General features: G+C 41.3%; 3 protein-coding genes across 6 annotated transcripts; 1 reads left to right on the top strand and 2 right to left on the bottom strand.

The window, feature by feature from the left end:
• Positions 1 to 813: 813 nt before the first annotated feature.
• Positions 814 to 5,220, bottom strand: ptges3l (prostaglandin E synthase 3 like). 4 transcript variants are annotated; one of them, XM_047817773.1, is made up of 8 exons: positions 5,045 to 5,220; positions 4,787 to 4,900; positions 3,632 to 3,698; positions 3,200 to 3,298; positions 2,021 to 2,110; positions 1,842 to 1,901; positions 1,727 to 1,754; positions 814 to 1,295 (listed from the first exon to the last, which is right to left on the bottom strand). In XM_047817773.1, the coding sequence occupies exons 1-7, from the start codon at positions 5,071 to 5,073 to the stop codon at positions 1,746 to 1,748; spliced, it is 468 nt and encodes a 155-aa protein (XP_047673729.1). In that variant the 5' UTR covers positions 5,074 to 5,220; the 3' UTR covers positions 814 to 1,295; positions 1,727 to 1,745. The 4 variants fall into 4 exon arrangements, with proteins under 4 accessions (XP_047673729.1, XP_027019075.1, XP_047673730.1 ...); XM_027163274.2 differs by having other exon boundaries at positions 814 to 1,291; XM_047817774.1 differs by having other exon boundaries at positions 814 to 986.
• Positions 5,221 to 6,243: 1,023 nt separating this feature from the next.
• kat7b (K(lysine) acetyltransferase 7b) lies at positions 6,244 to 18,026 on the top strand. Its single transcript, XM_027163284.2, has 14 exons — positions 6,244 to 6,461; positions 7,501 to 7,648; positions 10,817 to 11,062; positions 11,165 to 11,247; positions 11,338 to 11,421; positions 12,699 to 12,797; positions 12,881 to 12,991; positions 13,759 to 13,950; positions 14,353 to 14,442; positions 14,553 to 14,693; positions 14,829 to 14,922; positions 15,510 to 15,656; positions 15,899 to 16,005; positions 17,515 to 18,026. The coding sequence occupies exons 1-14, from the start codon at positions 6,447 to 6,449 to the stop codon at positions 17,614 to 17,616; spliced, it is 1,659 nt and encodes a 552-aa protein (XP_027019085.1). The 5' UTR covers positions 6,244 to 6,446; the 3' UTR covers positions 17,617 to 18,026.
• A 379-nt stretch (positions 18,027 to 18,405) lies between these two features.
• Positions 18,406 to 20,121, bottom strand: si:ch211-131k2.2. The gene is made up of 6 exons (XM_047817679.1): positions 19,910 to 20,121; positions 19,562 to 19,658; positions 19,433 to 19,465; positions 19,238 to 19,288; positions 18,769 to 18,831; positions 18,406 to 18,599 (listed from the first exon to the last, which is right to left on the bottom strand). The coding sequence occupies exons 1-6, from the start codon at positions 20,024 to 20,026 to the stop codon at positions 18,553 to 18,555; spliced, it is 408 nt and encodes a 135-aa protein (XP_047673635.1). The 5' UTR covers positions 20,027 to 20,121; the 3' UTR covers positions 18,406 to 18,552.
• Between the last annotated feature and the right edge of the window lie 4,063 nt (positions 20,122 to 24,184).

The raw sequence follows: 24,184 nt of genomic DNA, 5'->3' as shown, positions 1-24,184 counted from the left end.
CCAGAATAATTAAAACCTAGCTAAACCTAAACGTTTAAAAGATCATTTTTAATTCATCACTATGTCATCACTAATTCATTATTTCCAGGTTTTTAAAAATCGACCAACAAACAAAAATCTGTCAATTTTTTTTTATTATTATTATTATTCTGAAAAAAAGGAAATAAATAAATCACACCAGAAAAGTAGCTCTTATAATGTTAAAATATATATCTTCTAACCCGAGCACAACAGGCTCATACATCGTACATGAAGAACCTTATTAATCGTTATCCATTCATTTTCTACCGCTTCTCGGGTCACGGGGAGCCTGTGCCTATCTCAGGCATAATCGGCCATCGAGGCAGGATACACCCTGGACGGAGTGCCATTAATCGTTATTTTATTATTTAATTCTAACCTGTTTTCCAACTAAAAAAAGGGGGCATGGCTTGTTAGAGCAGAAATGTCTGAGAGAAACTAGAACATTGTGAAATGACTGACCAGTAACGGTACCTGTTTCAAAATGACATTTATACTAAATTCTTTAAAGATTCTTTACTTCCTTTAAAGAAATTTATTACATGACACATTGGTGTAGAAATTCTTTATAACAAATTACAGTAATTAGAAGCAAAAAAAAACAGCAACAGCAAAAAAATGTAATGACAATAATTCCCCAGTGCTGTTGAATTCTCAAATCTGATTGGTTTATACTGTATCTACAGATATAATATCTGTAGATATATATGAAAGTTTTTAGATGTTTATTTGGATTATTTTTCAATTAGTTTGTTTCAGATTTTTGGGAGTAAGCATGCGGATGGAAGCCTGTTGACATTATTCCAGTTTTATTTGCGGTCTGAGCTAAAAGACCAGATGATAGACTAGTTAATAGACCAGATGTTAGAACAGATGATAGACTAATTGATAGACTAGTTAATAGACCAGATTTTAGACTAGGTGATAGACCAGATGATAGACTAGATGTTAGACCATATGATAGACTAATTGATAGAATAGTTAATAGACCAGATGATAGACCAGACGACAGACCAGATGATAGACCAGACGACAGACCAGATGATAGACCAGAAGACAGACCAGATGATGGACCAGATGATAGACCAGACGACAGACCAGATGATGGACCAGATGATAGACCAGATGGCAGATCAGATGATAGACCAGACAACAGATCAGATGATGGACCAGATGATAGACCAGACGACAGATCAGATGATAGACCAGTTGATAGACCAGATGACAGGGCACACGATAGACCAGATTATTTGGGTGGAATCTCCAGTGTCTGGCTTATGCAAAGGTCAGAATTAAATTTGTACCATGAAGCTTTACTCCATAGAAAGGATGAAGGACATACAGATTTAATTGTTTCATGGATGTACCACAAAACGTATGTGTTCTTAACGTGTATACATTAATATAATAAGAAAACAATTATTAGTAAATTGCTTTGGTATAAAAACAAATCGAACTTGAGGGAAAATAATCCATTTGTAGGCAGTAAGATTACACGTTGTTAATTTTTTCATAAAATTACATCACATTTGTGTCCATATGTATTATTTATACTTAATACATTCAGTACAAAATACTTTCAATGAATTATTTTCCTGAGCCTTGCAGAGAATGAAAAATCTGTAAGGAAGAAGAATTATGTATCTTAAAATAAAAGTATTACACATTAAAAAGATTTTGAGATTATTCCTGAGAAGAGATTTACCTTCAGAAGATGGAGTCACTCAGTCGCTCTGCGGAGGTAAAGGGTTTATTTATTTATTTTTAGATTAAACTTCAGAAATTGTATTAAACTTAATAAATCCAGTAGATGCACTTACATCGAAGTCAAGGTCATCCATGCTGGGCGGCTCTCCCGTCTGTTTCATATCATTCAGCATCTGCGTTTAAAGTAATTGTGTAGCATGAACAAGTTCTAAGTCCTAAGATTCGAGGCGTTAATAACGTGTGTGTTGTTTTGTGCAAAGTTTCTGCATCTGCTCATCTCATGTCTACTCACGTCCATGTACTGTTCGAACTCGGCCTGGCCGTCTTCCTCCTCATGTTCCCAGTCTCTCCAGTTATCGAAGTCTACCGATAGCCAGGCTGGCTGTTAGGACCAAGACAGCAACACGGACGGTGATCAGCTTCAATAGTAAACACTCACTAATGGATATTCTTCAGTGCTGACATGTATAATGATCTCTACAGAAAATAACTAACAGTCTTACTTCTACGCAATACACACTTACAATCAAGCTAGGCTTAGGATTAGGGTTAAGGGGGCGTTTACAGTTAATGTGGTTTAAGTTTAGTGTTAGGGTGGGTTAGGGTTAGGGTTTAGGGTACATTGGGGTTAGGGTTTAGGGTTAGGGTAAGTTAGGGTTTAGGGTTAGGCTACGTCAGGGTTGGGTTACGATGGGTTATGGTTTAGGGTTAGGGTGGGTTGGGTTAGGGTGGGTTTAAGGTTAGGGTTTAGGGTACATTAGGGTTAGGGTTTTGGGTCAGGGTACGTTAGGGTTGGGTTAGGGTGGGTTAGAGTGTAGGGTTAGGGTATGTTGGGGGTGGGTTTAAGGTTAGGGTGGGTTAGGGTTTAGCGTACATTTGGGTTAGGGTTTAGGGTTAGGGTAAGTTAGGGTTTTGGGTTAGGGTACGTCAGGGTTTAGGGTAAGGGTACGTTAGGGTTGGGTTAGGGTACGTTGGGGTTGGGTTAGGGTGGGTTTAAGGTTATGGTGGGTTAGGGTTAAGGTTTAGGGTACATTAGGGTTAGGGTTTAGAGTTAGGGTACGTTAGGGTTGGGTTAAGGTTTAGGGTTAGGTTACGTTGGGGTTGGGTTAGGGTGGGTTTAAGGTTAGGGTGGGTTAGGGTTAGGGTTTAGGGTACATTAGGGTTAGGGTTTAGGGTCAGGGTACGTTAGCGTTGGGTTAAGGTTTAGGGTTAGGGTACGTTGGGGTTGGGTTAGGGTGGGTTTAAGGTTAGGGTGGGTTTAAGGTTAGGGTTTAGGGTACATTAGGGTTAGGGTTAGAGTACATTAGGGTTAGGGTTTAGGGGTACTGTACGTTAGGGTTGGGTTAGGGTGGGTTAGGGTTAAAGTTAGGGTATGTTAGGGTGGCTTTAAGGTTAGAGTGGGTTAGGGTTTAGGGTTAGGGCACATTGTGCGACGTCTTTAAACATCATAACAAAAAAATGACCTCATTACCTTAGCCGTGTCTTTAGTGAGACGAGGCCAGGCTACGTTGTCCTTCATTTTTCTTATCAGAACATTAATGGTCCGATCATGTACCTTCTCCCTGGAATCCTAGAACATTAAAAAAAACATTTGTCTTTTAAAACAACATGACTGTAAATTCTTGATATTGAACGGTCAAAAGGGATTGATTAGTTTTCTATAACCACACAGAGCTAAATAAATAAATATAAAATATAAAAAGCATTTAAATGAGATATCTCTGGATTTGTATGTATTTGTCCTCCATTTTTCAGGAACAGAGCAGAACTGTTCAGTGTGACTGATGTGGATCTGACTGAATGTTGTAGCTTTCCTGAAACACTGAACCATTTGGAGAAGAGTGAATTTTACTTGAGGTTGTGTAGCGAAGTTGAAGAAACACTGTGAGGTTTGGCAGCTTACTTTTTTCTGAACTCGATCATAAAATTCGATCTCGTTATAGATGTCGTTGTCGTCGTCATCTTTACAGCTGCAACACAAAGACGTAAAGGGATGAATTATTAGACGGATTTGCTTCAACGACGTGTGTAGATATTTAAGCTGTGCATAAGTATTCACCCCCTACAATAACTAAATCCTGTCCAAGTTTTTGTAGCGTTACAACCCAGGGCTGAAATGATTGAAATTATTTATGAGTTAAACGTCTTACAGACTTGAGAGAGACTTGAATAGTACATACATACATACATACATACATACATAAAAACGAGATGTGTTTGAATGTTTTAATCGAATCCCAGACGTCAGTTCGATGTCCAAAATCCAGATACGCAAAGCTGATAGAGATAGAAGATTTATCCTGGAAGATAAATAACTGTAATTGTAGCCTGTGGTTGTTCTGCACACTTGTGGTTCTGTCTTTAGCCAATAAAACATTTTCCCTCAAAAACAAATGTGAAGAAAACCGGTTCCTTATTTGAAATCGGCTCCATTTTGGAAGTTGATCTCTACCTAAATAATGCTGTGAGATGTTTATCAATGAAATGATGTGTTTTAGAAAAAACAATCTAATAGTTTGTTAAATTGAATTCAATTGAAATCGTATTTAAACTGAAATGATAAATGATAATGCTGTAGACAATTTTTTTTCATAACACAGTGGTGTTGTTTTTGTTGTAAATGAATTTAGACTGTTTTTGAATTTATTTGAATAAATTCTTTCTTTTAGGTAAAATAGGTTCTTTTTAAGAGTGAATTAATTAATTCATTCATTCATTCATCTTCTACCGCTTATCCGAACTTCTCGGGTCACGGGGAGCCTGTGCCTATCTCAGGCGTCATCGGGCATCGAGGCAGGATACACCCTGGACGGAGTGCCAACCCATCACAGGGCACACACACACTCTCATTCACACACACTCACACACTACGGACAATTTTTTAATTGAACATTTAAATAAGGTTCATTACATCAATTTGAACTAAAGAGGAACCTGGTGACAGAAAAACCAAAGAAGAACAAAAATCAAGTTAAGTCCAATTTAAGCAAATTGTTAAACATTACCATAAGGGGGGGGGGGGGGAAATACTTATGCAAGGCAATAACTTCTCTCTCACCTTAGGATCATTTTGGTGTCCTGGATGTCGATTTGAACATTTGTCGCCTTCTGAACCAGGAAGTTCACAGTAATGTATTTTTTGCGATCGAACCACAGAGTTTTTGCTGGTTGGCTTCAAGAAGAAAGAAAAAACACGGCAAGAAATACACAAAATCTTTAATACGTCACGTACGTACGTTACGTCCCGTTCTATAACTTCAGCACCGTCATGCTGTGTTCTTCTTTATCACACTACACACGTGTGTGTTTCACCCACCAGTATTCTGGTCTGATAATCTTTTGCATCCTGAGTCTTCAGAATTCACTGTAGTTGTAGAAATGTTCAGAATCTTTCAGGTAGAATTTAGTGTGATTCCCAAATCTCTGTGTTCCTACTGAGAGTGTGTGTGAGTGTGTGAGGTGTAGCTCAGTGATCGGGGCTATTTTAAGACAGACAGTATCAGCTGTTAGAGTTGTCTTCTTTGCCCCTCCACCCCATTCCCATTTAAAGGCCTGAATGGAACATTCCGGAAAACCACTGCGTTTTCCTTCTTCATCTGTGATGAAGGGGGTGGGGTGGGGGTGGGGGTTGGAGAACTGACCAGAAACCCTGCATGGGGCAAATGTTTGGGGCAAAATGGGGCAAACACCAGATACCTCAAGACACCCAGACAAACACCCAGTAAAACAAACAAACAAACAAAAAAACACCCCACATCTTTAATCTCCTTTACACAACACACCAAAAACCAGTGGACTTTATTCACATTCACTAGTGATGTAAATTTCCAACTGCGCTTCTTTTTTTTCTTTCTTTTCACGTTTTGTCGACTTAATTCTGATTATAATTAACAAACCTATCTAAAAAATAATCTGTAATATCAAACTGAGCAAAAATCAAGATACATTTCTTTTACACATAAAATAGGCGCGAGACATAAAACCTCGTAAAGGAAGTCGTTTATTTATTTATTACTTGTTTGTTTAGGCTGTAAATCCATCACAAATCACTAGAATGATTGTAAACGAATGCAAAACTTCTGTCCTTCTTCTTCTCCATCTTTACTAACGTCCTCCAAACAAAAACAAAAACGGTCCCAGACTCCATCAAATCACTTTAGTGTTGTTTTTCTTTCTTTCTTGCTATACATAATAATTTCTAAACTAATATATATCTTGGATTATAGATTATAATGATTATAGATGATTATAGATGATTAGATGTGAAGCCTTTTTTGATACTTTTAATAATAAAATTCAAAATAAATAATATTTAAACATAAGACCAGGGTTCAAAACTTTCACACATGCACTGATTTCCATATACAAAGTATTAACACTGATTCTGAAGATGATTTTTTTATTACGTATATAAAAACCAAAACACAATTTTATTAACTAGTAATAAAACACCACACGTGTGAACACGACGCCATCTTCCGGCGTGCTTTTATTTTTACAACAGTATTTCTCGCCATTTCCGGTTTTGGTTGGTTCCAACCGGAACAGAGAATGTGGCGCGCGCGCGATGGAGGCTGTTGTTGCTTAAACTACACAGTTAACGAATTTTAAAGTCCGCGCTCTAAATGATAACAGCAAACCATTTTAAATCCAAAAAGTAAACATTAATAAGATAAACTTGTCACTGAGAAGAAACGGGGGATTACTTTACGGTCGTAATGCCTCGAAGAAAGGTAAGAATGGAGACGCTACGGAAGGGTCGTCTCTCAATAAAGATACATGTTCACTAGATAGGAACCCTACTTAGTGTGCTAAGGTAACGCATCGAGTGTCTACAGAGCGCACTACGTATCCTATACGACTCCGTTTGGGATAGAGCCCCGATTTCATTTGTATTTAGCTCTGTTAGCTCTTTCACACACTACACTGTGTTTGTGGAGAACTTGTTTGTTTGTTTATTTATTTATTAAAACCACACTTATACTTAAGTCGAAGCTCGTATTATTTTGTTAGCAGTCCATGATAACGTTAAAATCTGCGTGTTAGCAAGGAGCTAACGTTTTAATCAGGCGTTAGTGAGGGTCGCTCCGAATCGTTTGAGCAAAACGAGTCGAATCATCCGAACCGAGTAAAAGTGTCGACTCCCGAGTCAAACAATATGGATACATTAATATGAGCTATAAAAAGCTGTATTACTGTATAATGTGTTTTTTCTTTTGCTCTTGGACGTCGTTATTTTCACACTATTTTGTTAATATTTGTCCTGTTATGATTTATTGAAGCATAACAATTGATTTTGTCTTCATGTCATTTAGGTACTGAGTGGAGACTTAAGTCCTGTAATGGAGTGTCATTAATTCAGTTTTTATTTACACACAGATTTCATCTACACACACTTTCCCAAAGCAGCTTTAAATCTTAAACAGATCTAGATGATTTAGAGTAAGCCAGGGTTTGACTGCGGTGAGGATAAACTCCCTGAGATGACGTGAGGAAGAAACCTACAGAAGATCCAGACTCAGAAGTCTGGCAGCGCTTGTAGTGTTTTCATGGTGAAAAATCCGTACACAAGCAGATATTCAATGATTTAAAGGATGTCCTTGAACGTAGAGGCACGGAAAGAAATCGGCATTAACGTCTGAAGCTCTGCAGGTTACGCTTATAGTTGCCAGTTCATTCCAAACTCCCCCAGTCATCGAAGCATGATTGTTCTATGTCAAGATCTCGAGTTGGTGCGAGTAAGTAAAGGTCTGTTTCGTCGTCTGCTTGCAGAGAGCCGCCGGGAGCAGTTCGGACGGGACTGCAGACTCTGACGACTCCACAGAACACGAAAAAACAGACGGCTCTCACAGTGACGTAAATCCACGCAGCAATGCACGAATGACCAGAGCCTCTGTCCGCCTCAGTCAGAGCTCTCAAGGTAAACTCATAAAAGGGACATGCACAGTGATGTAAGAGCTGAGACGGGCGTCGTCTTCATCGGACTGATCTAAGACAGACAAATAGCCAGATGTGCAATGATGTGTGTGTGTGTGTGCGTGTGTACGTGCGCCCTTGCACGTGTGTGCACCTGTGTTTGTGTGTGTGTGTACCTGTGTGTGTGTACCTGTGTGCACCTGTGTGTGTGTGCACCTGTGTGTGTGTGCACCTGTGTGTGTGTGTGTGCACCTGTGTGTGTATGTGTGCACCTGTGTGTGTGTGTGTGTGCACCTGTGTGTGTGTGTGTGTGCGCACCTGTGTGTGTGTGTGTGCGCACCTGTGTGTGTGTGTGTGTGTGCACCTGTGTGTGTGTGTGTGTGTGTGCACCTGTTTGTGTGTGTGTGTGCACCTGTTTGTGTGTGTGTGTGTGTGCACCTGTTTGTGTGTGTGTGTGTGCACCTGTTTGTGTGTGTGTGTGTGCACCTGTTTGTGTGTGTGTGTGTGCACCTGTTTGTGTGTGTGTGTGTGCACCTGTTTGTGTGTGTGTGTGTGTGCACCTGTTTGTGTGTGTGTGTGTGTGCACCTGTTTGTGTGTGTGTGTGTGCACCTGTTTGTGTGTGTGTGTGTGCACCTGTTTGTGTGTGTGTGTGTGTGCACCTGTTTGTGTGTGTGTGTGTGTGCACCTGTTTGTGTGTGTGTGTGTGTGCACCTGTTTGTGTGTGTGTGTGTGTGCACCTGTTTGTGTGTGTGTGTGTGCACCTGTTTGTGTGTGTGTGTGTGCACCTGTTTGTGTGTGTGTGTGTGTGCACCTGTTTGTGTGTGTGTGTGTGCACCTGTTTGTGTGTGTGTGTGTGCACCTGTTTGTGTGTGTGTGTGTGCACCTGTTTGTGTGTGTGTGTGTGCACCTGTTTGTGTGTGTGTGTGTGCACCTGTTTGTGTGTGTGCGCGCACCTGTTTGTGTGTGTGCGTGCACCTGTTTGTGTGTGTGTGTGCACATGTTTGTGTGTGTGTGTGCACCCGTGTGTGTGTGTGTGTGTGCACCCGTGTGTGTGTGTGTGTGTGCACCTGTGTGTGTGTGTGTGTGCACGTGTGTGTGTGTGTGTGTGCACGTGTGTGTGTGTGTGTGTGTGCACCTGTGTGCACCTGTGTGTGTGTGCACCTGTGTGTGTGTGCACCTGTGTGTGTGTGCACCTGTGTGTGTGTGCACCTGTGTGTGTGTGATCCTAATGATCAGTTTAATCTCACTGTTTACTTTCTCTTTCCTCTAACAGACACAGCGTTAAATAAAACTAAAGCATCCACTGATAAACGTGGAATTAAGCACTAGTTTAGTTTAAAGTGCCTCAGTACAGAAACTGTTCACACTGTTGAGATAAACACTGCAGGAATAATCATTAACACGGTTTGTGTTTTATTTGTATTTATATGTTTATCTGTATTTATTGGTCCGACACTGAATCAAAAAGCCGCCGTTGTTTTTGTTGATTTTGTTGTTGTTTTTTTGTTTTTGTTTTTTCTTCTGCAAAATTCAGTAAATTCCTTGTGTGGTTTATGTGACACAGCGCCTCCTCGTGGACACTCAGTTTATGTACAAGTGTAAACACCATATAAATTTAATTCAGCCCTGAGGGAACAGTACAGTGTTTGACCTCAGAGTTTCGATAAATTCTCTAACCCGATACGCAGCTTACTTCACAACAATAAGACCGAAGTAAGTAACTTGTCGCATGTTGCAGAGTAACCGGAATACACGATGTTCCTTACCTGGTCTGTATGTCCCGTCCAATCAGACTCGCCGATTCAACCACGCTGTTATAGCAAATATTAGCAGGATTGAACTTCGTTCCCCAACATTTCACATTCAGCATTAATCATGACGGTTAATTTACATGTTAGAGAGTGTTCAGTGCGCATGTGTGACATCAGCAGAAAGCGGTTTTAACATCGACATGGAGGATAAAAACAAAGAAAGAAAGAGAAGAAAGACTTACGATAAGGACAAGAAGTAGGACGTGTTAATATAGGATCAGCTTTCCAGCGCTGGAGAGAACTGAAGGAGCAGGAAGTTGGCCACATATTCACAGGTTGGAGTTTCCCGAGTCAATAACTCCTGAGCTAAACGCTGTTACTACACAAATAACACCTCTTTTCTATCGTAGTAATGTAGAGAGGCAGCTACAACCGCGTTTTGTGTAGTAACAGCGTTTAGCTCAGGAGTTATCGACTCGGGAAACTCCGACCTGTGAATATGTGGCCGACTTTACTTAAGACGCCGAGGCGCTTTTTTCCTTCTCGATAGGTGAGTAACGTTGGTTTTGCTTTGTTACACAGAACTAATATATGCCTTTGTCCTTTACATCATTATGCTTGTGTGGCATTTTTGCTTGTTTGTTTATCTACAATCGTATTGTTCTTCCCTTCAGCTATGATAAAGACACGTTTCTTTCTGTTAGTCGCCCGGGTTACGTACGTATGTGTGGGCGGAGCTATCGATACAGGGGTGGGACCCATTTGGGTTAGGGGCGTGTTTGTTTTGGTGATTTTATATGTCATCATTGGCTTTCAAAAAAAACGGAGACCTCACCTTTAACGTTCATGAACTTTACTAAGGTTGAATCACTTTCTGTTGTGTTTGACTTTTTGTGCTCTTTGTTTATCATCATCATGATGACGAGGCTTTTCTACGTGCTATTTATTATATAAGGAAACGTGAAATAAATCCGATCGGTATGTTCTCCAGCTGGTGTAGCTTCTTCTCGGCCACTTTGCTTCATTCCAGCGATGGTTGACGGTTAAATATTTAGACCAACATTTCCAACTCTGTTTTACAAACAAGGCTTTAATCATTAAAGTAATGAGCCTCGGGCGACCTAGTTGCTAAAATGAATCCTACTCATTCACTTTCACTTATATTTATATATATTTGTATATTTTTCTAGTAACTATTAAACAGAAATGCGTCTCGTACCGATAACAAAACGTTCCACGTGGCTGTTTGGAACAGCAGCAGAAATGATGTCAGTCAACAACTTTGTGATTGATGCAGGAGAAACTAAATATATCTTCCATCCAAACAGTTAAAGGGATGAAAAGACGTTTTTTCTCGTGCTCTCATGTCATGCACAGGCTGTTGGATGTAACGTGTAATCTGCTCTCCTCCTCACATCAGACGTCCCAGCAGACGTGAAACTAGTAGCAGAGAGAGACGAGTCGCCCCCTCGGACCCCTACAGGCAACGCTCCGTCATCCGAGTCCGACATCGACATCTCCAGTCCCAACGCATCTCACGATGAAGGAGCAGCCAAAGACCAGAAGGACTCGGGTAGCGACCCGTCTCATCGCCCCAAACGCCGCCGCTTCCACGAGAGCTACAACTTTAACATGAAATGCCCCACACCGGGATGTAACTCTTTAGGTGGGTAAAGCTGTAGCCCTTTTCTCCGTCATGCAAGACACAGTGTTTCACAGCTTTTTTTTTTTTTTTTTTTGACTAGATGCCCTTCCTCTCCTTTCACAGGACATTTAACTGGAAAGCATGAAAGACACTTCTCCATATCGGGCTGTCCTCTTTACCACAACCTGTCTGCCGACGAGTGCAAGGTTTGATAACGACGTTAACACCGTTAACACCGTTAAGTTGTCCGACTCCTGCTTAGCACAAGTTTCACACCGTGTTTTATCTGCACCAAGGTGAAAGCTACCGAGAGGGAAAAGCAAGAAGAGGAAAGGAGTCAAACTCAGAACGAGGAGAACAGACACGCTACACGTCACCAGGTACACCATCACGCCGCCGTTAGAAACCAATCCAGAGCGCCACGTTACTAAATAATACTAAATATACCATTTACTCTCTCAAGTAATAAGGATTCTTTCCCAAATGTGGTGTAACATGTCCTGTAACATGTGTTGGGTATTTAATTATTATTATTTTTATTATTATACTTATTATTATAATAAACCTACCGAGTTGCGCATCTTTATGGCTCCAACAACTCCACACGTAGGACAGAAAGAGGGCCACTAGGTGGCGAACTCTGACTGTCGCATCCTCGTGACACAGCGGCGTTTGCCTTGAGGTCGAAGTCGAGCATAATTATTATTTCACATTAAATAAAATTCATCGAGTTTCCCGTCGGATACGAAGAAATCCGCCGTACGGGAACGAATCCGTCCTTTGTTTGTTTTGCTCCTGAAACATTTTCAAGTCACAGTGAGATCAGAGCTCAAGTGAGGTTGAATCATATATACAGTATATATATATTATATGTTATAGGGGTGACACGGTTCACAAACCCCACAGTCACGGTTTTAGGGTCACAGTTTTCGGTTCTTGTTGTTATTTTTTTTTTTTTCTTTTAATCTTCAACACTCCAGAAATTTCCTTCAGCATTTGATATATAGCTTCTTAGCTTAATTATCCACAATTTAGGATCCAGTATTAACATCTTTGTAATGTCATCATGCACTAAGTGAATCTGACTTGACTTTAAGCACATTATTGGGGCCATCTGAATAAAAGCTTGGTGAGATTTTGATACAGAGAGAGAGAAGACATCGATGATGATGACATGCTTTTCGTTTATTTGGCCATCATTTATCAAACTTCAGTGTAGCTCTTACAAAAAAAAAATGTAAATATATAATATAATGTAATAACATAATATAGTGAGGCTATAACCATAGCAAAGGCCATAATCATAAAGTCAAGCATAAGTTGTCATTAGCATATCGAATGCATTTAGCACAATGCTTTCACACACTCGCAGTTCTATCTACTGTTTTATTTCCGTAGTCATTGTGAGTAACATGAAATCCAAAAGGTTCCCACACACCGGATTTGAACGACCAACTCCGGGCAGCCTTCATTATCTCCTCCACTTGCCATTTCTGCAGCACTCCTTACTCAACATTTACTGTCTATATGTATGAGCACGGGGCTACATCGCGCATGCGTCGAACCGTGCGACGCACACACGAACCGAACCGAACGGTTCGGGTGTTTTTTCATGTACCGTGCCACCCCTAATATATTAGTTTTTTTTTTTATGCAGGCTCCTACAGCAAGGCAGGTAAAATATAAGGAGAAAGTTCAAGAACTGAGGAAGAAGAAGGACACCGGACTGTCGAAGGAGCAGAAAGAGAAGTACATGGTACGGCGACTCTGTACGTTGTGACTCTTGTCTTTCTCTGTCGCTTCCGTCGTACTGAAACGTTTCCCGCCGTTTCTGCTTAGGAACACAGGCAGACCCACGGGACCAGCAGAGAGCCGCTGTTGGAGAACATCACGAGCGAATATGATCTCGAGCTGTTTAGAAAAGCCCAAGCACGAGCTTCGGAGGATCTGGTAAGAACTCACGACCGCTCCGGCGCTCCTTAAATGCTTCTGTACACAGAGAGACCAGCGCTGGCAGGAGTCTCTCCACCAGTTCTGAGCAAAACACCCCCGAACAAAACCTGACCATTTAGTTCTGAGTTGTAATCTCTAAACCTGGTTCTATACATTATACTGACTTCTCCCACTAGTCTCAGGGTGAACGTACAGTACATACGTTTCATGACGCACTCAGAAAGACTCCGAAGGTGTGTTTAAAAGGGCGCAATCTCTCTTCACCGTCACATCCAGTCGTGTGACACATAAAACACGACGCGACACGTTTTAAAAGCTTCCATATAGAAAGATTAATCCCTGTGTGGGTGGTGTGATGCGGTCTTTACGCTCGGGGCACGAGGTGAAACGGCGGCGACTCTACCGCCATTGTTCAGACGCTCAGTGTTTATGTAGCGCATGTAAATGTTCGATAGGACGTCAGAGCCAGAACATCCCGGTCCATCTGGTTCCACACACCGGCTCGAGTTTCTCCGACGCTTTTCACTGTTGTGATGGTTGCCGTGAGAACGAGGCCTGAAAACTCTTTTACTTCACGCTCGTACTCAATAAACTCCAACAACGTAAACGTCCGTGACGTGCAAAATCGACCCAACACGAGTGTTTTATGATTTACGATAAAACCTAAAAGCTAGTAGATACTCACTACAAACGGAGTCACTAGAGAAACCCGATCAGTTAAAATTGTTTGTTCTGCTTTTCTTATTCGGTTCGATTTTGTTCAGGAGAAGCTGCGCATGCAAGGACAAATCACCGAAGGCAGCAACATGATAAAGAACATCCTGTTCGGTCGCTACGAGCTGGACACCTGGTACCACTCGCCGTACCCCGAGGAGTACGCTCGGCTCGGCCGCCTTTACGTCTGCGAGTTCTGCCTGAAGTACATGAAGAGCCAGACCATCCTGCGCAGACACATGGTGAGAGAGCCGTCGGATAAACCAGCTACAGTTTGCGTTTAGCCTTTATTTATTAATGTTCTCTGAGTGCCTTGTGGTAGATTATCCATGATTAGAGTAAGTCCTGGTCAGGGCAGTTAGGAAGCGAGTGCAGGGAAGGAAACGTGTCAGAGTTCAACTTACATTTGTTTGTTTAAGGGCTAGTTTTTTTTTTTTTTTAAAGATAGATTAGGTTTCAGCCCCAAAACACCTTGCCTCGAGGTACAGCATGTCGAGCCACGCCACGGCGAATCCGTCTGAAAACCTCTCCAGCGTTTCAGACACTTATCTCTCCCTATTATTATTATTATTATTATTATTACTCTCTGCATACTGCTTACAGAGCAGCTTTGCTCCTTTCTAATCTGTATTCGAACCCCACAGGCCAAATGTGTGTGGAAACATCCCCCAGGAGACGAGATCTACCGAAAAGGAGCCATCTCCGTGTTCGAGGTCGACGGGAAAAAAAACAAGGTAACAGCTAATCGTGACCGTGCGGTTTTACACGTTTTACCGCAGACGTTAACACCCGCTTTAAATCACGTGCGCTCTAACCGAAGAACCGTTTAACTTTGTCTCGGTAGATTTATTGTCAGAACCTGTGTTTGCTGGCTAAGCTGTTTCTGGACCATAAGACACTGTACTACGACGTGGAACCCTTCCTGTTTTACGTCATGACCGAAGCCGACAACACGGGCTGCCATCTCGTGGGCTATTTTTCAAAGGTGTGAATAACTCGCTACATGCCTCCTCTTCCTCCTCCTCGTCCTCCTCCCCTGGTTACACATCCGACCTTTACATAAATATGATAACGCATTGAGGAGAGAATATCGTTAAATCTGCTGTCTTTTTTTTTGCAGGAGAAAAACTCCTTCCTGAACTACAACGTGTCCTGCATCCTCACCATGCCGCAGTACATGAGGCAGGGCTACGGCAAGATGCTGATCGACTTTAGTGAGTGTCGATGGTCTCGTGTCGCTTTACGTCTGTGCGCTTCGATAAGAAGTTTCCTTTATACCGATAACCATGCACTAAAATACAGCATGTCGAATTCATTTCCATACATTTGTGTGTTTTTATGGTCAAACATGACACGATTGGATTTAAAAAAAAAAACAATGGACGCGGCTTGTCGCTCTGCAGAGACTATGATTCTTCTTCTACTACTTCTTCTTCTTTGTCTTCTACTCTTGTATTTTCCCGTTAGGGCTCTCCACAGCGAATCATCACCTCCCACCTGACTCTATCCTCATCATCCTCTTCTCTCACATCAATTACCTTCATGTCCTCATTTAACACATCCATATACCTTCTCTTTGTCCTTCCTCTTCACCTCTTACCTTTCAGCTCCATCTCCAACATCCTTCTTACCAATATAACCATCTCCCTTCCTCTGTACATGTCCAAACCATCTCTATCTACTCTCTCTGTCCTTGTCAACCTGAGCTGTCCCTCTGACATCCTCCTTCCTAATCCTAAAGAGAACCTCGACATCGTCGTAGCAAGTCTATCCTTCTTAAACACATTTGTTTCGGCTGTAGGTTATCTGCTATCCAAGGTGGAGGAAAAGGTGGGATCTCCTGAAAGGCCTCTCTCAGACTTGGGGCTCATCAGCTACCGCAGCTACTGGAAGGAAGTCCTTCTGCGCTACATGTATAACTTCCAGGGCAAAGAGATCTCCATCAAAGGTCAGTACAGCTGCGGAGCTCAGGGGACGTACGTAGGGCTGGAACCTTAACCAGCCAGGGAAAGAGGAACATAAACCAGGTCTGAAAAACCAAGCTACGGATTTGACAAGGAAGGAAACCTCTTAAGATAGAGATAAGATAATCGACTGTGATAAGATAACCCTAAGGAACAGGACACACACACACACACGCACCAATGCTCTGACACAAGGTCTGACATCTTATGTGTTTTGTTGGAACAGAAATCAGCCAAGAGACCGCCGTGAACCCTGTGGATATCGTCAGCACGTTGCAGTCGCTGCAGATGCTGAAGTACTGGAAGGGGAAACACTTGGTCTTAAAGAGACAGGTATAACACGTGCATTATAACAGCTATAACAGCACAACGTAAGCTTCAGTCCGAGCTGCAGGTTTAGTAAAGTAGACAAGTCCGATATCACACCATAGTAACACTGTAGTGTAAGTAGGGTTGCAAAGGGGCGGAAAGTTTCCACGGGAACTTAATCTGGGGAATTATGGAAATATTCAAAATTGGAATTTATGGAAATTATTTGGAAATATAGGGAAATGTATATAAACAATATCATATACAAACATAAACATGTTGTTTGGTCATAAGCAGACGTGCGTGTAAGGTAACACACATTTTAAAAAAATGACATCTGGACTGATTTAATTGTAAGTAGAAATTCAATTGATTCTTTTATTGAGTGACACAAAAGCACAATAAACATTTTTTATTTAAGGGGGAGTGTGTGTGTGTGTGGGGGGTGTCATCAAATGATCTGTGTATGTGTAACACTTCTAATTCACTGCTTATTAAGCATTAGTAAGGTAGTTATTAAGTTTAGGTATTGGGTACAGTTAAGAATGTAGAATAAGGTCATGCAGAATAAGGCATTAATATGTGCTTAATAAGCACTTATAAATAACCAATATTCTATTAATATTCATGTTAATAAGCAACTAGTTAAATGACCCTAAAATAAAGTGTTAATGTGCATGTTATGGAAGAGCACAAGTACCTGCAGGGGGTTTGGCCTCAATGGCCTTCCAGTAAGCAGTGTGCTGTGTGCAAGTGACCGAGGAACGCAGGGTACAGATTCTACTTAAATCGCATTAAATCTTGTTGTTTTAAAATAAATTATGCTGCAAGAATTTTTTTAACTACATTTAAGTTCCTTGTTATAGGAAACTCTGCATTTCTTTTTTTAAATTCCCAGTTTATTCCCATATATTCCTGTTAATTCCCATGGAAAGTTTCCAGCCTTGAAAATTCCCGGAATTTTGCAACCCTAAGTGTAATACAGTCGTACACCGCTGAACATGTCCAGGACCTTAGTATGGAACGTCTGCCATTTTAGATGAGCAGGAGTTCAACACACTTCATCTAAAAATGCTTCAGATGCTTTGTCATCTTTGGTGTTTTTTATTTTTTATGGCTGTTCGTTGATTTATTCTGGACTCTGCAAGGTATTCTGGTGTCAAATTATATATATATATCTTCTGTTTCTTTGTCAGTCAGCCATCACCCAGGATAAACATTTCTTACACTTCAGCATAACAGAAACAGAAAGGTTTCCTGGCCGAATGCAGTGTGATCGTTAACCTGAACCTTCTGCTCGAACCTCATTGATTTAACACCGCATTAAAAATTCCACAGCTAACATTGATTTTTTTACTGAATCGAAAATACATTTTTTGTTAATTATAGTTAAGGAACGAAAGATGACTTTACAGCCAGATCGAAGCACATGACACAGAGACACGGTCACCACGTATTGTTATAACGACACCGTGAACTCTTTTGCCCTTAGAGTTTATTTATATAAATGTTTCCTGATGTTTATCGCCACAGGATCTGATCGACGACTGGAAAGCAAAAGAGACCAAACGAGGCAGCAGCAACAAGACCATAGATCCAGGTTCGCTAAAATGGACTCCACCTAAAGGAACTTAGGAAGTCCATCTGAATCTCACATTCTCTCTCATTTCAGCCCTTCACACACACACACACACACACACACCAACATCTTTTCCAATGAATTCACAACGTTCATTGTTATTTCGGTCTCCGTGTGGCCTTTGTACTTCTCTCCCTGTAGTAATTATTATTATAAGCTGTAATTATTTCACACGGCTTCTCTTCAGAGCACATGTTTATGAGCTTCAAAGGGTGACCTTTAAACTCGGCTCCAAGCAGAAGCATAAATACAATTCCTACAAACACTTTTAATCACAACACACCTTAATATCGGTATGTTACCGAAGGCCTCGATTAACCGGCTCTCCTTTTTTGTTACGAAACTAAACTTTATATAGGAATCGGGTTCGTCCCCAGTCGGTGTAGGTGTCACTACAAAGTGTTTCTGCAGCTCTCACACCCAGTTCAAGCGATGAAGGATATGATAATTAACTGGATATTTCAATTCGAGTGTTTGTTATCTTTGTTTTCTACTTCATCATTACGGATGACACACTTTCTGACAGCCGCGCGTGACATTTAACTCCCACGACAGGAATCCGACACCTTGGTTTTCCGCTCGGTAAAAAACATTAGCCATGTCAATTTCAGTATAATATAATAATCAACGCACAAGCAGTATTTTATTTGCTTCTCCTTTTTTTTGTCAGATCACTGCTTTATATTTCTTTTTCTTTTTTTTCTTTCACATCTTAAAATAAAAAAAAACAATACAAAAAAAAACAACAATGAAAAGTGAAGAAGTTTGATATGTGGTGTTTTTTCTTCTTCTATCTCTTACACACACACACACACACACACACACACAAACATCTTTTTTGTGCAACAAGAAATAATCATTTATTTCACGTCTCCAGGTTTAATTTTGCACGTAAAACGACGCCTTTTGTTTTCTTCCGAATACGAAAAGGTTCACACGGCGGCGTAATCTCGAGGGTCGTCCCATTCCTCGTACAGATCTGTTATGTAGAGGGGAGAGGGGGCAAAAAAGATGTCAGGCTTTTAGTGGTGTTTACGGATGTGTGTGTGTATATATGTATGTGTGTGTAATATATATATATATATGTATGTGTGTGTGTGTGTATATATGTGTGTGTATATATATATATTTGTGTGTTAACGCTGCACCTGGTCGCTTGTCCGATTGCGTATCTGTCCTCGTCTCGGCCGGGATCGTTCTCGTGAAGGTATCTGCAGAAAAACACACAGTAGCTCATATACAATAGAGCTGATACTGTAACTGTCTTTGGGAATCAGCGGGATTAAATTATCCATTTATTTATTTAACTGCGTTTTTTTTTGTGTTGTTTATTAGAGAAACTCATTTGAGCTCAGCATTCCTCTTCGAGGCGTAAGAGCGCACAGTTGCATGACTTTTGCTCGCATTTTTTTTGGCTCGACGCTCCTCATTAACTCTGAGCGGGTAATTAACTTTGAGGACTAACAGAAGCGAACATCGGCACGAGACGAGATGTTTGTATCTGAGTAACGACGGTAATAACAGTACAGTCGAAATGTCGTCGAACCGCATCATCATCATCATCATCATCATCAGTGTAGTGCGGAGAACCCGAGTGTAGCGTCCGTGAGGATTTACCTTCTCTTAACGATCTACCCATGAGTCCAACGAACTTCTCTCCTTTATTTCCTGTAAAGGAAAGACAACCAAAAAGAACAAATAAAATCTCGACGTCTCTGATTAATACGATCGATCCGTGGATGATTTTCAGCATCTTAAGGTTCAAGGTTCGATACGTGTTTTGTGTAATTGTGTTAAAAATGACTGACTCACTTTTCTGTCCCAGTCTCGTACGCTGAGGGATATCTAGAGAGAAATGAGATGAAGGAGGAGGAGAGAGAAAAAAGGAAGTGTTGTTGCTTTCTTTGGTTTAGGACAGATTTCACAGACAGAAATTCTCACCGGTACGTTTCCCCATTAGACCGTAGAACTGGTGCGCTTTGGATCTCTTGATGAGACCGGCCACTTCGCTCGCTAGCGTGTCCACCAAAGGTTCGTCCTAGTAACCATAAACAAACAAAGAAACAAATAAATAAATAAATGCAGCGTCTTTAGTGCAAAAGCGATTGATACTTTCTTTTTTTTTTTCATTTAATACCCAGAGCGAGTCTGTGGTCGATATTCCATCGCTGTAATTTAGTCTCCGTATAAATATTAAAGATCTTTATCTCGTTTTACAGAAAAAGAACCGACAGCTTATTTTATGTAAACGTATTTAACGTGCACACGTAACGTCACGACCTCACGTACCTCCCAGTTGTTGGAAATCCGATGTTCCTTATCAAGAGTTAAAGACCTTCCTTGAGCGCTGCATACGAGGACGCTCACAGTGCCGATTATAGCCAGAAGTCTCCAAATTTCCATCATCAAGAAGAGAGAAAGAAGAAGAAGAAAAAAAAAAAGAAGGATCGATCGATTGAGGGTTGTTGTCTTGAGGGAGGATGTGATGAAGTCTGCAGTCTTTCTGTGGACCCTCACAAAGTGCTTGGTGCATTTATACACATACGACAGCCAACCCCCTCCCAGCTGTACCGTGTCCTGTACCAAAATGACCCCTTTCAAACCCCCCCCCCTCCCAGCTGTACCGTGTCCTGTACCAAAATGACCCCTTTTAAACCCCCCCCCACCCCCTTGTTGCTTCACTTTTTTTTTTTTGCCATAATGTGAATCAATCTTACACGAAGTGGCTCGAATCATCTACGGCAGGTTTTGCATCTTCTCTTTTTTTTTTTTCTCCATTAAGACATCACTCAAAAAAAAAAAAAAAAAAATGCCCCGAAATCCACTAATATGGGATATTTTATAGCGTATGAAAATCTTGAGACGTCGACAAGTGTAGATTTTACAAACAAACAAACAAAAAAATAATATATTTTAAATTATAATAATAAATTAATATAATAATAAAAATTGAAATAAAATCTCTTTAAAAAATTTTAATATTTATTTTTTACATGTAAATACAACAGTTATCGTTTTTGAATTTCACATTGCTTGTGTTTTGTTTTCTAACACGATCCATAATTATTGATAGCAATCCGTTCATTTTCTATAAGCACTTGGACGAGGACGAGGACACGGTGCCGAGCCGTCACATCACAAATCGACACACACACACACACACCACTGACACCTCCAACAATATATAATATAATTATGAATGAGTTCTTATATGAAGATGTGTCTTTAAGACGAAAACTGATGGTGGGAAATATTCAGACACCACAAATTAGCACCATTAGCACTCTGCTGCTAAGCCGATGGTGCACACACACACACGTCTACGGTAAGACGTCTCTAATTAGCTTGCTTCAGCATTGTGGTTTCATTTTGGCTTCATTCCTGCTGCACAATCATCGTCATCTCCTCAGGGCTATGAAGATGACGATGGAACATCCATTTTCTTCCCAGATGAGATTCATGTCCTGGTTCATCGCTCCATTCACGTTTCCTTTGACAGCTCTGTAGCATCTAATCGCTTTTAGATGTTCTTCTCTGTGCTCGTTCTTTTAGCAGAGGTGTCCGAGATCCAGATCTTCTCTCATTCTTCTCCACGCTCCTGCTGCTCTCGGGTCGTCCTGCAACTCTTTTCACGTGACTCCTCTCTTAACTTCCATGAACTCATCGTCTGTATGTTATGGAACCAGTTCCAGAGATGCTTACATGAACGTTTATGTGCTTTACTGAGGCTGTGGAACAACACATTAGAATGTACTAAATATTTATTTAAATATCACAACCATGTATCTGTAACGGTTAAAGACTCTCACTCACTCATTCCTTACCGCTTATCCGAACTTCTCGGGCCACGGGGACCCTCGGGCGTCATTGGGCATCGAGGCAGGATACACCCTGGACGGAGTGCCAACCCATCACAGGGCACACACACACTCATTCACACACACACACACACACTACAGACAATTTTCCAGAGATGCCAACCAACCTACCATGCATGTCTTTGGACCGGGGGAGGAAACCGGAGTACCCGGAGGAAACCCCCGAGGCACGGAGAGAACATGCAGACTCCACACACACAAGGTGGAGGCGGGGATCGAACCCCCAACCCTTGAGGTGTGAGGCGAACGTGCTAACCACTAAGCCACCGTGCCCCTCATGTTAAAGACTCAAAGTAAGTAAATGAACTGCTTAACTTTTGAATCTATTGTCACAAAACTTCCGCCATCTCGAATTTTCCCAAAAACGTAGTGTTGTAGTTTTGCGAACTCTCCATCGTTCGTTCATCGGGACTCCACCGAATTCTGTTCGGATCATCTTCAGGCGATGATGACCATGAATCCTTCAAAGATTTTGGATAAACCGAACCGTTCATGTACGTTCATGTCGACGAATATAAAGCGACGAGCAAACCAAAATAACTCCTAACTTTTTTTTTTTTTTTTTTAATGGATAATGTCTATGATTATAACATTTGTTGAATTTGTAATAAAATCCTAGCAATTCAGTCAACCATCCATGATGAACTGTGTGTACCAGAGTATTGTTGTGAAACTCGTACGTTAAGCGTCGTCATCTTGTTCCAGCTCTAAGGGCCTTTTTACACCCGGTCACTTCGTGTGTTGTCTCTGATCCGATAGCTATCTGATTTGTTAAAACTGTCTCATTTACATCAGGCCACATAAATGCGTCTCGGCGAATCGTACATCAATCCGTTCTTTCTACCCCCGCCCAAAATGCTAATATATTTTACCTCATTTCTGGGGTAATTGAAATGGAACACGCTTTGGTGTGTGCGGTTGCTACAAAAAAAACAGCAATTACTGTTTACTCCATTTTCGCTGGCAGCAGCAGCGTGTTTTAAGACCAAACGAGACGCCTGGGTGAAAGATCGGAGCAGGGCTGGTGGGAAAACATTTGTTTCTGTCGTGATGCACGACTCGTGAGTCACCTGCGAGTGACGTACTTCCGTTTGGGAGGAGTATAGCGCTGACGTATGTGGCTTGAACAACCACATTCATTTACACCTGTCCAGTTTCATCTGAAATGCGTCCCAGACCACCTCCTGAAGGGGTTTGTACCATCGGGTTTATATCCGTCTCTAAAACGTTTCAGAGGGCATTTAGACCTGGTCTTTTTACCATCGGGTAGATATCGGATCACATAAAACGCAGGAAGTGACCAGGTGTAAAAAGCCCCTAATTTAAGTGCTTCATGTTCTCAAGGAGCCTAAAAACAGTTATATCACAGCTATATTTTTTAATATTATTATTTTTAAAGCTATAAAATACAAACACTAGACCGAGACCAAAAGACCAAAACCCCGACATTTGAAACATCTTTTAAGTCGATGTCCGGATAAACTTAATTCTGGCGTTTGCTTCATAAAACTCAAGTAAATTTTAACTCAGTAAAACTTTTTCAGCGGTGAACCTTCTGGAAGATTCTAGCAGTTTCCCCTGAACCTGTACTATCGTAGTACTACTGCTTTGTCAGTTTCTATCAATGTCCTGAAAAATTATCCAAATTTTTTATTATTTCGTTCCATTGGACAAATCGGCGTAGATCTAGAACACATGGACCAAATTCTGACTTCCTGTCTCCTCTGCACTGACTTATTCATAAGCTTTTTTATTATAACGGACGAGCTCACGCTACAGGCAGACGATCGATATCGTTGCTTTAAGCGCATTCGCGAGAGACCTCGGTGAACATTAACTCCTGTTTGACGGCTCGATCCTCTGTGTCGAGATCGACGAGGCTTTGGAGTTCGTCTAATGAGGTTCAATTATAGTAAACATGCAGAAATACAGATGTCGTTCTAAAGACCAATTAGCATTAATTGCCTTCCTCCGAGTCTAGCTAATCATTTCGCTTTGTTTCTTTTCATGCTCTTTATAATGGCGTTGCCAGTGGACAGGATTTTTCTTTTTCTTTGTTGCCTCCCAGATCAGTCCGATTGAAGAATGGAGGAATTGGATTATAGCGTAGGCGAGCGGTTCTGATTAGTGTTCATCTTACGAGTTGTACTTAGAACTTCTATCTAATGAAATATAGCTTTACTTTTACGATGAAGGAAAGACGTGCGAGGCTCATTTGAATTGAGTAAAAATGTATTTCTGTTGTTATTTTTGTTTAAGAACCACATGGCTTTTAGATTACTCTTATAATTTGTCCCACCACAGTGTTCATTCATTCATTCATTCATCGGTCACGGGGAGCCTGTGCCTATCTCAGGCGTCATCGGGCATCGAGACAGGATACACCCTGGACGGAGTGCCAACCCATCACAGGGCACACACACACTCTCATTCACTCACACACACACACACACTACGGACAATTTTCCAGAGAAGCCAATCAACCTACCATGCATGTCTTTGGACCGGAGGAGGAAACCGGAGTACCCGGAGGAAACCCCCGAGGCACGGGGAGAACATGCAAACTCCACACACACAAGGCGGAGGCGGGAATCGATCCCCCGACTCTGGAGGTGTGAGGCCAACGTGCTAACCACTAAGCCACCGTGCCCCCCCCCCCCCCCCAGTGTTCATAGTTATATTAAAA

This window comes from Tachysurus fulvidraco, chromosome 8, assembly GCF_022655615.1.
Source record: "Tachysurus fulvidraco isolate hzauxx_2018 chromosome 8, HZAU_PFXX_2.0, whole genome shotgun sequence".
In the NCBI taxonomy this organism is placed as follows: Eukaryota; Metazoa; Chordata; class Actinopteri; order Siluriformes; family Bagridae; genus Tachysurus; species Tachysurus fulvidraco.
The sequence above is the reverse complement of the archived record's forward strand: the minus strand, read 5'-3'. Positions and strand labels throughout refer to the sequence as shown.

Excerpts from the sequence above, each read along its gene's own strand:
- ptges3l (XM_047817773.1), bottom strand. The coding sequence starts at position 5,073 with ATGCAAAAGATTATCAGACCAGAATACTG. Across the intron at positions 3,699-4,786 it reads GACACCAAAATGATCCTAAG|CTGTAAAGATGACGACGACA; the intron begins GTGAGAGAGAAG and ends TTTGTGTTGCAG. Across the intron at positions 2,111-3,199 it reads TCACTAAAGACACGGCTAAG|CCAGCCTGGCTATCGGTAGA; the intron begins GTAATGAGGTCA and ends TGGTCCTAACAG.
- kat7b (XM_027163284.2), top strand. Across the intron at positions 11,422-12,698 it reads GACACGCTACACGTCACCAG|GCTCCTACAGCAAGGCAGGT; the intron begins GTACACCATCAC and ends TTTTTTATGCAG. Across the intron at positions 14,443-14,552 it reads TCGACGGGAAAAAAAACAAG|ATTTATTGTCAGAACCTGTG; the intron begins GTAACAGCTAAT and ends TTGTCTCGGTAG.
- si:ch211-131k2.2 (XM_047817679.1), bottom strand. The coding sequence starts at position 20,026 with ATGATGGAAATTTGGAGACTTCTGGCTATAATCGGCACTGTGAGCGTC. Across the intron at positions 19,659-19,909 it reads GGATTTCCAACAACTGGGAG|GACGAACCTTTGGTGGACAC; the intron begins GTACGTGAGGTC and ends TATGGTTACTAG. Across the intron at positions 18,832-19,237 it reads GGGTAGATCGTTAAGAGAAG|ATACCTTCACGAGAACGATC; the intron begins GTAAATCCTCAC and ends GTTTTTCTGCAG.